General features: G+C 38.2%; 1 protein-coding gene across 12 annotated transcripts in view; it reads left to right on the top strand.

The window, feature by feature from the left end:
• LOC128868100 (F-actin-uncapping protein LRRC16A) overlaps positions 1–15,823 on the top strand; it is a 157,771-nt gene that overhangs the window by 82,426 nt on the left and 59,522 nt on the right. For all 12 annotated transcript variants that reach the window (XR_008455062.1, XR_008455063.1, XM_054109840.1 and 9 more), the window contains one exon: positions 2,213–2,310. Coding sequence is in view for 10 of the 12 variants with exons in the window: in XM_054109840.1 (XP_053965815.1) it covers positions 2,213–2,310 (98 nt within the window). In the remaining 2 variants the exon portion in view is untranslated. The remainder of the gene's footprint in view (positions 1–2,212; positions 2,311–15,823) is intronic.

Here is a 15,823-nt window from a genome sequence, read left to right on the forward strand (position 1 = left end):
CATTCCCATGGCTTTTAAACGTTTGGAAATGGTTGATTGATCAACGCCCAAAGTTTTTGCAACCTCTTCTTGCGTTTGAGCCGGATCTTGATCGAGCAATTCCTCCAATTCGGTATCCATGAACTTTGGCGGCGCACCCTCGCGTTCTTCGTCTTCCAAGCCAAAATCACCACTTTTAAAGCGTGCAAACCACTTCTGGCACGTTCGCTCAGATAGAGCATGCTCACCATAAACTTCCACCAAGATACGATGACTTTCGGCTGCTTTTTTCTTCATATTAAAATAATGAAGAAGAATTCCCCGCAAAAACACATTATTTGGCACGAAATTCGACATTTTCAAGTGTGGTAAAAATATTGTTGTTTACGCTTCAAATAAAAAACTTATACTGACGTTTGTGCCTTACGACAGTAGCTCTCCAATGAATGTTTGGAAATGTGGATCGATGGAATAATAATCAAGTTACGCCATCTGTTGTAAAACCGCACGAACTTATTCATAGTCCTATTAATTTAAGTTTATATTAGCACTAAATGCTCTATAAAAACTATAATTCTACTTTAGACTGGAAATGAACGAAATTTTGTTGCCGTCTGGATCCTTGTACTCTTAATTTTTCCAGCTTGTGACGACTCAAGTTCATAGTGATGCAACCGAGTTTCGTCTCCAATAACAATCCGTTTTATAAATTCATTCATGTTCTCGCTAATCAGACTCAAAACCCGCGAGGGCGCACGACACACTGCTGCTTCTGAGGTGGTGTGAACATCTTTGGCACACTTCTTGCGTTGAACATAAGCATGCGAAGATGATACTGAAAATTCTCGTAGATGATACACGAAATATTTCTCCGATTTGTTTTCTTTCAAACGTGCATCTTCTAGAAACGTTTTTTATTTTTTTTTTATTTTTCAAAAATGTCTGATCTTCAATACACCCTCTTTCTTGTCTGAACAGACAATGCCACTTATAAAGCAAATGGCAGCAATGATATCATTCTCAAGTTGTCCGTAAACTTTTCTTTCAGGAGATGTACATAGATGTTTCTTTCGCTAATTTACCTATTTTCTGGCGATTTTTTAAGGGTTGATAAGCGACTTAACTCAAAGCCATTGAGTGAGCTAGGTACCTGAGACTGAAGTTGATTGTCGAGCACATCGGCCGAAAACGACATCCATGTACTTGCCGGAGATGTGGTTTTCGGCTGAAATCCAACTTAAAATTTTTGCCTCAATGCTGCGGAAGGCCTACTTTGTGTGCCAGAAGATGGGGAACCATCTGTCAAATGTGTAATTCCTAAAATTTCGGGTTATTTACGGCCAGCCATTATTGGTGTGTTATCGGGCTTTGTGCTTAGCGCCATATTTTGGCTTTTTCCATATTTATTGTTTGCCTATTTTGCGGTTGCCGTAGTCGAGGAAGTTTATGCTTGACTATCATTCGGTTAGCTGTGAGTTTCCTGCCCACAGTGGGCATGAAGCATCAGATGATATAAAAATACATATGTTTTTGAATAGTAGCGATCGCTCCTGGATCCGTACGCTCGAAGGTTGCAAAATTGTAGTCCACTCCATATGTAAGACGCACACCGCTTGTGGTTCTTATTTGGAACGTATGCGTCAAATAATATACATATAGGTACATATGTATAGTTATAAAGTGTATGGACGTTGCTGTGCGTATGTACGAGAACTGTATAGAAAGCTCAGAGAAAATGTGAGCAATTCAAAAACGACGGATGCTATTAATTTATAAATATTTCGCTTAAGTGGTGGTCAACTGAGATTTCTCCATTGCTCCATATGACTGCATACAATATGAACTGTTTATGTGTATTTGTTTTATACTATTATCTTATGTTTGAAAATCATAACAACAACTTATTTTTGTCGCCTAAGTGTGCGCATCCGTAATTGTTGGGCACTTGAATTTGGAACTAGCGTGAGGTTAATAATAAAAGCACAAAAACAAAAACAGCTGAAACTGCGTCAGAATCCACTTCCGAGAAGTGCATATACTTGCTTGCGTTTCCCAAGCTAATAAAGTTTTTAAACTTCTGATTAGCTTACAACCTTTTATAATTATATTTTCTTCAAACGTTTGTACTTTGAAACTCTAGTAGTCACCCTTAATTATTTCATTAAGAAATTAAGAAAAAATGTAATATATTATTAGCTAATTAATGTATTTTACATTTTCTACTCATTTCCAGAGGGCGTTAAATCCATACTGGGCCGTCACACAAAAATTCTGGTCAAGTATATGGTTAAATTGGAGACGAAAGGTGACAAAACCGAAAATCGCGTCTTGGTAAGTATGACCTCAATGGAAATACATACATGCATGCATAATACTCACAATTCTTCGATAAATTGCTACTACTGTAACTTTATGCTGATTCATGTAATTCACAAATAAAGTAGTAACCGCTAACGCGCGACCTTGTCCGCCTTGTTTATGTGCCGGTGTCACTCCCATGCGCTAGTATTTCACTGTAGGTGTCATATTCCTTTCAGTTGTCTTACAGTTAAATGCCCACATATGTAATAAGCATATGTATAACTATAAAAATATGCTTACTACCCTATAAGAAAATGTGGTGAGTGCAAATGGATACTCTGATTCTGATCGTTATTTTGGAAGGCTTACTACTCTGAGTGCGACTAAGAAAAATTACTTACTAGGAAGTGCTAATTGTGTGCCATAGCATCCTTTCGACACATATGTATATGGAGGACATGAACTTGCCACTAACTTAATGGTACTCACGCACAAATCCACTCGATTATCTATTCCGATTCTTTTCCCTTTTGAAACAAGACTAGCTGTATCAAATTGATATAAATAAAGATAAAGTTATGCTTAAAAGTAATAATAAAAATATATTAGTACATTATTTATAAATCACATTAGTATTAAACTCAACTTTGCCCTTGTACAATAAAGTTTTAATCTACAAAACAATTATAAAACCTATCTGGACTTACGGAATACAACTATGGGGAACAGCAATCTAAAAGTCTAAAAATAATAACTGGTTCGCCACGATATATCTCAAATCACGACTTACACAGAGAACTGGTCATTACCACAACTCAAGAAGAAATAACAAAGGTCAGCAGAAAGTACCAGGGAATGATAGAAAACACTTCAACAACGAAGTAATTGTACTTCCTACACAAGAACTCATGTGAGCCCGCCGACTTCAACGCAAACGACCGATCGACCTTATATAAATCACAATCTTTGATTTGAAGAAATTGATCGAGTATTTATGTCTATTGCATTTTTAAAACGAATTTTAACGGAGAAGAATTAAGGATTGATATATCATTGCGTCAAAAACAGTCGCTCGTATCAGCTAGATCACCGGCCCCTAACAGAAGCTTAAAAGCTATGCGATATGAGCTGGCTCATTGTATTACTTTTAACATTTTGCCAGTGAAACAACAAAAAAATTCCACTAACGCGAACATAATCTATAGGTATAGTGATCTATGGCCACTGACGTTCTAGCGTATTAGTTTTTATTATAGGTATATGCCATAATGCCGTTTTTTCGAGTGAAAATCACTCCAAGATAAACCCAAATTACCCTTCTTATAAACTAGTTATACATCTATATTGTATTTGGGTATGTTTTCATATACATATTTATGCCACTTTTTGCAGCCAACCCACAAATAAATTGTCATTAAGATGACTTGGATACTTGTTAGCACATGTTTAGTTATTTAATATGTCAGTTGTCATTTTGCATGGACACTCATACGTAAAAAATTGTAAATGCTGCCATACATCTGTATGCTTTAAAATACAAAGTACTCGTGCAATGCTTATGGTATGAATTGTGCCATGGTTGAGTTGTGGGGGAGCCTATTCATTCGTGTAATTGCGGCTAACAGTGATCTGAGTCGCATTACCGAATACAGTGACAGAATGAGTGCATCAGCGGTAGTCGTTAGCCTATCTCAATGTAATGAGGTTGTACTTTACTATGTATAGGTATACCATACCAGTGATCTGTGTAACTCATGAATTGTTGTTATTTCAAGACATATTATTAATATCCTGTCTTCCGAAGCTTCAACCGTCTCTCGTTTATTTACATTATATAAACTCTATCTTTACTCTGCAAATAGTTCAGTTTCTGCAAAATGTCGCAAAAGTATTCCTCATTTCAATTTCGTTGCTATGACATGATTGTTTCGTTAGATTCGAAACATACACCGTATGTTCACTAAATAACATACATTCAGATGTAGAATAAAACACGTATCGTACTGTGAATTGAAAATTTTTTTTTTTTCAAAATAGTCTCCATTTAACTCGATACAACGTTCAGAACGATCAACCAATTTCTGCATGGACTTTTTTATGTCATCTAAGGGAATGTTCTTTAACACCTTTGTCACGGCTGCTTAAATGGCTGGAATATCATCATAAAACGTACCTTTCATGGCAGTTTTCAATTTAGGGAACAGAAAATAGTCGTATGGTGATAGATCAGGCGAATACGGAGGGTGGTCGATGACCCAAATATGTTTTTGCATAAAAAATTCACGAACATTTTTGGTTTTGTGAGGTGGTGCATTATCATGCAATAAAAACAGCTGTTTCCCCTCTGGATATTCAGGTCTTACACGAACAATTCTTGACCACAAACGATGTAAAATTTGTAAATAGTATTCTCCATTAATAGTTTGACCTTCTGCAACAAATTCCTTGTGTACAATATCCTTGGAATCGTAGAACGTGATCAACATTGTTTTGATTCTTGACTTTTGAAAACGCAATTTCTTTGCTTTTGGCTCCCCTTTCGTCTTCCATTCTGCAGTTTGACGCTTAGTTTCAGGGTCATATTTGAAGCACCATGTTTCGTCACCAGTTATGATCGAATCAAGAAAATGTGGATCGTTTTCAGCTGTTGAAATGATGTCTTTACAATGCTCTACACGAGCGATTTTTTGATCTTCATTTAATTGGTGTGGAGCAAAGCGTGCACAAACCTTTCTTTTACACAAATCGTCAGTTAAAATTTTCCAAATAGTACCAGTAGATAAATTTAGTTCTTCAGCCAACATTCTTACAGTGAAATTTCCGTCAACAGCAATGATTTCGCGGACTTTTTCCACCAATTCAGCACGATTACTTGCTTCTGGACGACCAGGTCTTTCATCATCATTCAAATCTTCACGACCATTTTTAAACCGTTTAAACCAATTACTTACATTTGAACGAGCTAAACAATAATCACCATAAACGTTTTGCATCAATTCGTACGTCTCACTAAATGTTTTTCCAAGTTTAACACAGAATTTAATATTTGCTCTTTGCTCCATTGTATTTTTACGACACAAGCACGAAACATACTGTCAATAAAACGGGCGTAACTTTTTAACCTGTCAAACGATTTACATGAAGTTGGCTGCGGTTGAAAGCTGACGCTTGTACCTTTTCAATATGAGCAAAGTTTAGTAGATTTAGTAGATAGCTCTACGTGTTCCATGATTTAAATAAAAAGTTCTGTTATTTATTGAACATACTCTGTACATATATTATATGTATGTTGCGCCGTCTTGTGGAAACCACATATCGTTAATATCCAAAACAACGTTGCTAATATTATATATTTTCTCGATATTGCAATCGGTTTACAGGGAGCTCATTTCCAAATGAATTTTCATAGAAATGTGGCCGACAGTTTAACAGCCGGGAACTAGTGTTTTATGTTTTTTTACCGAGACAGGCGACTAAATTGATTCCATTAATTTTTTAGTACAAACTCTGATAAACGATAATAACCGAAAATATCCACAAACATAGTCATATTTTTTATAAGGAGCTTTTTCATGGCAGAAATACACTCGGAGGCTCGCCATTGCCTGCCGAGGGGCGACCGCTATTAGAAAAAACGTTTTCTTCATTTTGGTGATTCACGGAGATTAGTAGCTACGCTCTCTCCGAATTCCGAATGGTAATCACGCACCAACCCATTCCGCTACGGCTGCATCCTTCATATCGGTAATGATAATGAAACCAACCAAAATTACTTAAATATTCCCATTCTCATGGCAGTCGGTTCTACGTTACTGGAATGACTCGGGTTTCTCGCTACCAAGGGCGGCCGCTAGCCCAGTCCGTGCACCGTATCTCATTCCTGTTCTATCCTCACAGGAGCAATCCTATGCCGCAATTTTGCTCCAGATATTTCTCTTCTGGGCTGATATTAAATACAACCCTGGATCAGAGGTATTCTATTGCTGCGTCTGCCATAAACGGCTCCACCCGAGCTCCATCTCGGTTAGGTGTAACAAGGGTAACAGGTGGAGCTACCTTAAGACCTGTTCAGGCCGTAAGTCACACAGGGAGTGACACAATGTATGTGACCACACGTTGCTCCCGCCACCAGACGTCTCCTGCCTCAACGGCTGCCACATCTTCTAATGTGCCGGCACTACCAACCGGGACAAACCAGTAGCTCTTGGTCCTCCGCACAGTCTGTTCCGTGTGTCAGACAAGAGTACCTCGAGACCTGACATCAGTCAAATGCAGTCCTTCAATGGCTGGTGCCACTTTCGGAGATGCTCTGGTCTGCACTCCACCCGTGGCAGGACACGTGACTATGTTGCCCCCTGCTGTAGAGCTCTGCATCCGCAACCGCCCCATGTGGCGTGACCGTCTACAACAACAACAGCGGAACACACATCAGCAAGATAACTTAGATAATCGACTTTATGAGCTGACAAGGAATCCCAATAGCTGCGGTACAAGAAACCAAACTGCACGCAAACTCCTCCCTGATAACCAGAGATGGCTATAACGTGCACAGACAAGATCGCGAGCGAGACAGTGGATGTGGCCTAGCGTTCATAGTCCACCATACAAGCAAAATCGTCTGGTCGACGAAGGCATCGGCCACAGGGACAACACCGTAAAATGTCAAAGTATAGCTGTCCGGTCAGGTGATGCCGAACTCGAAATTTATAATATATATATACCTCCTATCACCTGCTGCCCGACAGGATATCACCCTGATATTGGTGCGCTCATCATGGGTGATTGGTTATAGGTGACTTTAAAGGGCATCACGGTCTTTGGCATTCAAGCTTACCAAACGATCGTAGAAGACACAGTTTGGCAGAGCAGATAGACGATCTGACATTCAGCACTGTGAATGACGACGCCCCCACGAGGGTAGTGGGCAATTGCAGCAGCTCGCTTAAGGCTCCTTTCTGGTCTAGAATTTCAAAAAAATCGGTTTTTTTCATGTTCTGATAGTTTATACTTTCAAAATTATACTTGCAAATTTTTATTTTGAAATTAGTTGTAGTTTAGACGTTACAGTCCTTTAAAACGAGACCGGTTTGGAGTACGATGCCTATTTTTCCGAGTTGGCGATGGTAATTTCTCAAAAAGTACTGAATCGATTGATTTGAAATTTTAATATGTTATTGAGTAGACTTGTGGATCTCGCGGGTAGCAGAATTATAATTTTATAATCAATTTTTCTATTTATTTTTCTTAAGTGCGAGAAATGAAAAAAATCTTTTTTTTTTTTTGTTTTTCCAATAAACAGATAAAATATCTAGAACAATTTTTTTTTTTTTTTTTTTTTTTGTTTGTAAATCTGCTACCCACCATAGCGACATATCGACCGAATTTGATTTTTCAGACGTTCCTGAGCAGCCTAATCAGTTACGCCAGTGGCATGTGTTACGTCAGGGGACGCAATTTTTTTTATTATTGTCCTTGAACAATTGTTTTTTTTTTGTAAATAAAGAATTGATCTAATGAAGAAAAACGATTTTCTCAAAAACATGCAATGGCTCATGGGTAGCAGATCAGTTCTCACGATAGAATACAAGCTGTTAATTTACAAGCAGATACTAAGGCCAGTATGGAGTTATGGTGCGCTGCTACGGGGGTGCGCCAGTCAAAGTACGAAAAATCAAATCCAACACTTCCAAAATAAGGTCCTTAGGTGCATTGTCAAAGCACCATGGTACTGCAGAAGTTTCGACATTGAGCGCGACCTTAAAATAAACTTCGTCAACACTGAAATCGCAAAGATTGCAGTTGCCGATAAAGAAAGACTAATAAACCACATCAATGAAGAAGCACTTAATTTAATTGAAACCAACGGATTAAGACTCAGACGCACTAAACCTGGCGATCTCATATCTCCATAGAAATGCTTTATGTCATGTAGAGTGAAAATTGTGTAATCTTATCATAATTAAGTTTCTTGTTAGTCATTTGTAAATATTTATGAACTAGTTGCAATAAAAAATTAAAAAAAAATTGATACCGATGGTTTTGCTTCAATATTTAATTTTCACGTCTCTGTTTCCGACTTTGTTTCCGCGAATCACCGCTCATATATTAACTTCAACAAAGATAATTGGGCCGGCTTCGTGGGATTTACACCTTCGCTGCTCTTACAATCCCCACCGATGTGCGCGTAGGCGAAAGCGCATTCTGCAAGGTGCTCACAGTTGCTGCGGCTCGCTTCATTCCTGCTGGAAAGATCCGAGGCATTCGTCCCAATTTCCCAGCTGAAGCAGCCGTTTTAGCAAACGCCTGCTTGAGCCACAGCCGCCTCCCAGGCACGTCAGGAGGCACCTCTTTAATAACGACGACGAGATCCAGGACAAACCGTACAGATATCTACTGGACCGGTCAGTGTTTAGTCAAACAATAAACCACATTCATCGGGAAACCATTCTTAAGGTCCCGACCCCCGAATGCCGTAATCGGAGTCCAACCACCACCCACAGCAGATGAAGAGCTCAAGGTACTCCGAGAGACGCGCGTAACCGTGATACAAGTACGTTCGATAAGGTTTAGTATTGCTGCTACCACAACAATAACAACAACTAAAATATTCCATCAAATCAATTTCTATAACGAAAATCCTTACAAATCCTTACGGTTGTCAAGATTGTCAGTTTTGCAGCTAATCTGCAAAGAACCATCCAAATAGAAGTTTAGCAAAAACACAACATGACATTGTATATAATGAACCGCTAAAATTTTAATGACAAACAGAAATCGAGATATTTGACTAGAGAATCAAGATTGAAGATTGAAGAATCAAGATTGAAGATTGAAGAATCAAGATTTTGAATACAAGATAATAGAATCGCGAGACCCCTTAAAATAAATAAATTGTCAGCCCTTGTGCTGATATACATATTGGCCATACTACGAGGGGTGCCTTTTATATGTCGGGATTAGAGAACAAAAACAAATTTTAATCATCGAGAATCACTTTATTATTTTCCAAAATATTCTCCATGAAGATCTATACACTTTTGCATGCGTTTGAACCAATTGTCGAAGCACTTTTGCCACTCTGAATGAGGTACTTCCAAAACATGCATTCTGAATGCCGCAACCGCTTCTACAGGTGTCGAAAAACGTTGACCTCTCAGTTTGTTTTTTACGTACGGGAATAAAAAGAAGTCATTCGGTGCCAAGTCAGGACTATACGGCGGATGACCCATTAATTCGATGTTTTGGGTGGTCAAAAATGCAGTTGTTTGAGCCGATGTGTGAGAGCTCGCATTGTCCTGGTGAAGAGTGATCCGTCTTTGGCGATTGGTTTTCCTAATTTCTTGAAAGACAACTGGCAAACAAATGGTTGTGTACCACTCAGAATTTACTGTTCTGCGTTGTTCTAGTGGTACGGTTGCGGGCTGTCCAGTTTTTCCGAAAAAACAGGCGACCATTTGCTTGGAAGTGCTTCGTGCGCGAACAACTTTTGTTGGATTAGGCTCATCTTGAAAAACCCATACAGTCGACTGCTGTTTATTTTCGGGCTCATACGCGTAAATCCATGATTCATCACCTGTGACGATGCCATAGACGTATTTCGAAGCCCCGCGCTCGTATTTTTGGAGCATTTCCTTCGACCAATCGACACGAGCCTTTTTTTGAGCAACTGACAGTCAAATGTTTATGCAACATTGAATATATGCTGGTCCCACTAATGCCTAAGATTGTCTCAATCTCACGATAGGTCACATGACGATCTTGTAATATCAGTTCGCGCACAGCATCAACGGTTTTCGGAACAACAACTGATTTTGGACGACCTTCACGAAATTCGTCTTGGAGTGAACTACGACCACGATTGAATTCACCATACCATCGATAAAAACTGGTCCTTGGTGGAGCTTCATCGCCAAAAAATGAATTAAGTTCATTCATGCAATGTTGCTGAGTTAATCCACGTCGAAAGTTGTAAAAAATAATCGCACGAAAATGTTCACGATTTAATTCCATTTTTGGACCGAGATGAATCTTTTAAGTTACTGTAAACAACACAAATGGTGCTGGTATTTCAAAACGTCCTGAGTACGTAACAGCCAAAAAATGTCAAACTTTGCGATACAGCTGTCAGTTGCCAGATTGCAACACTAGGGTTGCCAAATCCCGAAATATAAAAGGCACCCCTCGTACTGTTTAGAAAGCACGCCAAAGCACGCAAAAAAATGTCTTCGCAAATAACAAATATCTACAAAATATTCTTAATACGATTACTCGGGCAATAAATCAGATTTTTTTAAACATATCGGCTCCAGAGCCACCTAGCAGGTCAGTTTATGTTGAGTCCAGATTTCTAAGAAATAAACCAAAAACATTTTTCAGTAATCCACCCGTTAAGTTTTGACCCATTTATAAACAGTGTAGGTAAATTTAATTTAAAAAATAAAAATATAATATTATTTATGCATATAAATAATCTAATCATAAGATTATATTTATTCTCTCAATTGATTGCCGGTGAAATTACTCTGCTTTTGAGAAATCAAACTCTTTTTTTGAGATATGACGAATTGTAGTCTATTAACTTAATATTAGTGCGCGATTATTTTATTAATATTTTATAAAACTAAAACAATACAAAGGAAAATAACTTATAAGTCACCTGTACTTCAGGTTCAACAAATACGCGAAGAACGAAAAGAAACTTTTTTAATGTAGTTTTCCATTTTTTTATTAACTTCTTCATGATAGCATCGAACGAAATTAATGATTTTCTTTAATACATAGCAATTGAAGTTTGACCGGCGTCAGTTCGGCTGACGACGATGCTACTAAAATATGCAGCAGCTGTCATGTTGGAATTCAAAACTTGTGCCAACGAACTAATAGGTATACTTGTATATACCAGGCTTGCAGACCACTTGAGGCCAACAACAATATAAATAACAAAAACCAAACGACGACGGGGACCGCCTTCAGTCATTGGTGAAATGAGCGTAGCAGACGGTATTCATTAAAACCGTTGCATTCCACATGCACTCAACGCCTAGTTAATTTTACAAGCATTTACCTACTCGTACATATGTGCACGATACATATAGACAGATTAATGTTTCGAAAATGCGAGTTTGCTGTAATTTTGTTGCCAGTTTTGTTGCCAACTCTTCCAGTTATTGGTTGCATGTGGACAACAATTGTGCAGTGATTGCATTGCAATGCGCCATCAACAGACAAAGACAATTGTATTACATGACAATAAAAAAGCTTGGCTTACGAATTTTAGGTAAATTATAAAATATTGTTTTTGCGTTGCGGAAAAGTTCGCTTGATTTTCTTTTATCACTGTCACGGGCAGTGTACGAGTATTGTTCGTGTGGTCATATACAGTACTCGTAATACATAACAACGTTTTACATGGAAAAAATATTCAACTTTTGGTGGTAAAATATCTTGTTTAGATTGAATTTCTTTATAACATTCTTTCTCCATGTGTACATGTATGCATGCGTTATTTTACGAAAAATATTCCGTTGGCTTAGCCTATACGAGTACTCACGTGAAAGGCTGGTTCGATTACTTGGTGAGTTAACGGCTATTTGGTTTGCTGCTCTTCTTCTCTACTGTACTGTTTTACTTTTATTATTGTTTTCATTATTTAGCCAGCATACCTACTGTTGCTTCTGCTGCCATTGACACATTCAGTGTGTTGCGAGTGGCTGCTAGCGAAACAATGTCACTCGGCTTTGAGTGAATCATCTGCAATCCCATTGGTTCTGGTCAGCTGTGTTCGAATTGTGTTGAATTTTTGATTCACAAGCTTTTGTAACGCGCGGACTTTTTAACTGACAGCTCTTCTGATTATCTATGTACATATGTAGATTCTATTGTTACTCTTGTCAATTATTACAAATTTGTTGCTTAATAACTCAATCAAAAAACTATTTAATTGATTTGTGCACTTAATTTCAATGCTGTCAATAGAATTAGCCGACAAGCCAATTCAGTTTAAATCATTTGTATATGCTATCAATATATAATGCGACCGCCGTAGCCGTAGGTTGCCTAGGTTCGGATCTCCTTGCATGAACATCAAATAATAGAAAACGTTTTTTCTAAGAGCGGTTGCCCCTCGGCAGGCAGTGGCAAGCCTCCAGATGTATTTCTGCTATGAAAAATTTCATCATAAAAAAACAATTCGTCGTTTGGAGTTGGCTTCAAACTAGGCCCCTCCATTTGTGGTATAACATTAAGAGGTCTCTGCTCTCTACAGTTGAAGTTGGTCTGAGGGTTGCAATGGAACCGACCGCTTTTAAGGTTTCCTCTAATTGTTTCGAAAAATCAGGGTTTACTGTTTTCCCTTTTTCTAATTCAAGTAAAAGAGCGCCAGTTTTGGTTCTTCTTATGCCTTTCACTGTTATGGTTTCGTCTGGCATGGTCTTTTCTCGGATGTTTTTGAGGATTTCAGCGAAACTGTGGCCCTCTACCGGCTTTACCAACACAGCCTCCAATTTTGGTTTTGGTATTCGCTCATTCTTCGTTTGATTCGCTTTAGCCTTCCTTGCTCCATCGTTCTGTGCTCCATCACTTCCTTTTGGCACGGTATTGGGCCTAGATTTTAGCCTGCTTACCACTTGCCATTTCTCAGGCTCTCGAACTCTTAGTTTCTTCGAAGAGTCGTCTGCGGCAGGATTTGGTGCATTTCGTTTTGCGGTTAAGGGAGTACTCTCCTGGACAACACCTGTTTTTCGAGCTGTTGCGGGCGTGTCACCTCCGATTTCTTTCGTCTTCTGCCGTTTTTCATGACGTCGAATAGTTCATCGAGCTCTGAGACTCCGATCTTTATTCCCGTGGATGTATTCCTATTCTTCAATATAACAGCTTTCATCTTCCTAAGCACTCTCAAACAACAAAGCAATCGTGGTTTCCTTACGAAAGGTGTCTGCTCTAGATCTCCATCATTAATGGCCTTCTGCTGTTTATCTTCTTTTTGTCTTTTTTCCATACTTTTTTATTTAACCAGCGCATCGTGTGCAGGGGGGCGGACCGAAATAATCAAGAACGGGTATACCCTCGGAGGCGATGCTTCTACCTACGCTTTACCGATCCCGGAAAACACGGACGGACCGACGATCGCCCGGAGCAACGAAAGCTACTACTCTTTCGCCAAATTCACACTTTCTGACCAGGGTCCAAGGCGGCTGATATACACCGGAACTAACATATCAGCAGAGCGAACTCACATCACCCCTTTGAGGGCGCAGGTGGAAAGCCATAACGACCTATCCAGGGACTCCCAGTGCGCCGCGTTGCATACCGGTCATGCTTTTTACATACCTACTGACCAACACACCGCCCAATATGGGAACAGACATGTGCTGGATTTTGTCTCCTAACTTCAAAGTCGCTGGAACGAGGGACATCTTGACTAGGTTCCGCGGGGTCGTCGTACCCGTCATCTCCTTGAGGGAGATGCCCTTGCGGGTCATAAATGGAGGACATAGTCGCCGAATATTGTTGTATTATACTTCACAGCCGGTATGCTAGCCTAACAGTCACGATTCCAACCAGTGATTGAAAAGCTGCAGTCGAAATAACAAAAGTCTTAAACTACACAGCAGCAATTCCCATAAGCGAGTGAATGCGGAAATCAGATAGGCAATCAGTAGTTCTCACAAGTTGGCACTTTAAAACCGTACCCTTTTTTTGAATGGTGAAATAAATGCATGAGGAAATACTTTTGGCTAATGTTTTGCTGAAAATTTGGCTACTCAAACAAAAAAAAAACACCACATTTAATAAGAAGCAATTTATGTAATGTGAAGCTGGTGTTGACTGCTGTTCTGTTGAGCCCAACTACAAAATGTCAACATCAATGCACTTCCAAAATTCACAAAGTTTTAAGAGTGCTGCCGAAAACGAGTGCTCTCCAATCTTAGTAGTGGAACAAAAGACAGTGTCGTTGCTGGGGAGATAGAGCAGAGCGCTCACTGAATGACAACGACGATATGCTGTTGAAGTAATGAAGACGTTTTTTTTTCAAGTAGATAGCACCTTTCAAAATTCATTAAGAGTTGAAATTGACTTGAGTAGAAGAATGAAATGAAGAGACTGAATTCTTTTAAAGTACAATAAATATTTTATATTGTTATTGTACTAAATCTTTTATATTATTATTTATATATTTTATATATTAAAATATACTAAATATTTTAAAAGCTGAGTTATGGCGTAGTCTACAAATTTGGTAACTAATTTCTATAACAAATTAATTGGAAGAGATCAATATATACAAAACTTGTCAAAAATCAATGCGCCAATTGAGCCCCTTTGGACTTCTACAATTTTTCTGAAAATGCTGAATAAAAATTTTACGGAAAATTTGGACAAGGCTTGAAACTTTGAGCTATATGTTTAGGTTTTGTTGTAATGTGAACTACATTTTTATAAAAATATAAAAAAAAAATTAACTAGTGGTATTTTGGAGATCAAATTTAAAAAGATGTGCAATCGTATCATTCCTAAGTAACAAGATTCATCACTAAACAATTTTGAACCATTTGAATAAAGCTGGATTCAAAAAGATTCTCCATTTTGCGCGTGAAATGAATTAACAATACAAGCTTTTAACTGGTTAATTTTCCACCAGCGAATATCTGCCGAAGCGGAAGGAAATTAGGCTAGTTTTAAAGCGACTGGGTATCGATGATCAAGAAATGGATGACGTATAGTACGCCATTAATGTTCGAAAAAGATGGTGGACGCAGCGAGCGTAATCTTCTAAAATAAAAGCCGTGATTGGGTTCTGATAGGTTACACTGTCGTCCCCAAAGATACGCACTTTACGTATCTACTATCTAAGTACGTATTGCCAACCGCTACAGAAACCATTCGAAAAAATGCTCAATATGCCTGCTACAAGGCAATCATGCAATTGTATTTCGCACTTATTGTCGGCCAAAGTTGTAAAATCATAGAGAACGTAAATTCATAGAGAAGGCTCAGGAACGAATGGGCAGGTTAAATGTCAAAACGCGGCTAAGAAATTTGTATTATTTCACCACGGCCATGGAAAAGTTAACAAAAGAGAGTTAACATAGCGGAGCATAGTCAACAGTATTAAATATAGCGTTTGCATTGAAATGTAAAATGCCATGATTTGGTGTTAGGCAAAACAAAATAACAGCAGACTTGAACATTTTTCTTTACGCTTATTTGCCGTCGCCATTTTGCATGCGCAAATGTATTATTTCTTATCAGATGAATAAATTAGTTTTAAGTATTTAAGTTTGCATGCATGAATGTGAAATTTTAAGTATCTAATTAACTAAATTGTATTGATATTAAGTGTATTATCAAAATTATTTCAAAATAACATAAAAAATTAACTTAATTAACTTTGTAAACCATTCATTTACATGAAGGGTTAGAATTCAACAATATTTTGTACTTTTCAAATTATTAAGGATATTCATATGCTACAAAGTGTTGAATAATATACACGGTGAACGATATGAAGTGTTACCTATTCAAAACACCATAACTTTTTTGT

The sequence above is a fragment of the Anastrepha ludens genome, chromosome 6 (genome assembly GCF_028408465.1).
Source record: "Anastrepha ludens isolate Willacy chromosome 6, idAnaLude1.1, whole genome shotgun sequence".
NCBI classification, from domain to species: domain Eukaryota; kingdom Metazoa; phylum Arthropoda; class Insecta; order Diptera; family Tephritidae; genus Anastrepha; species Anastrepha ludens.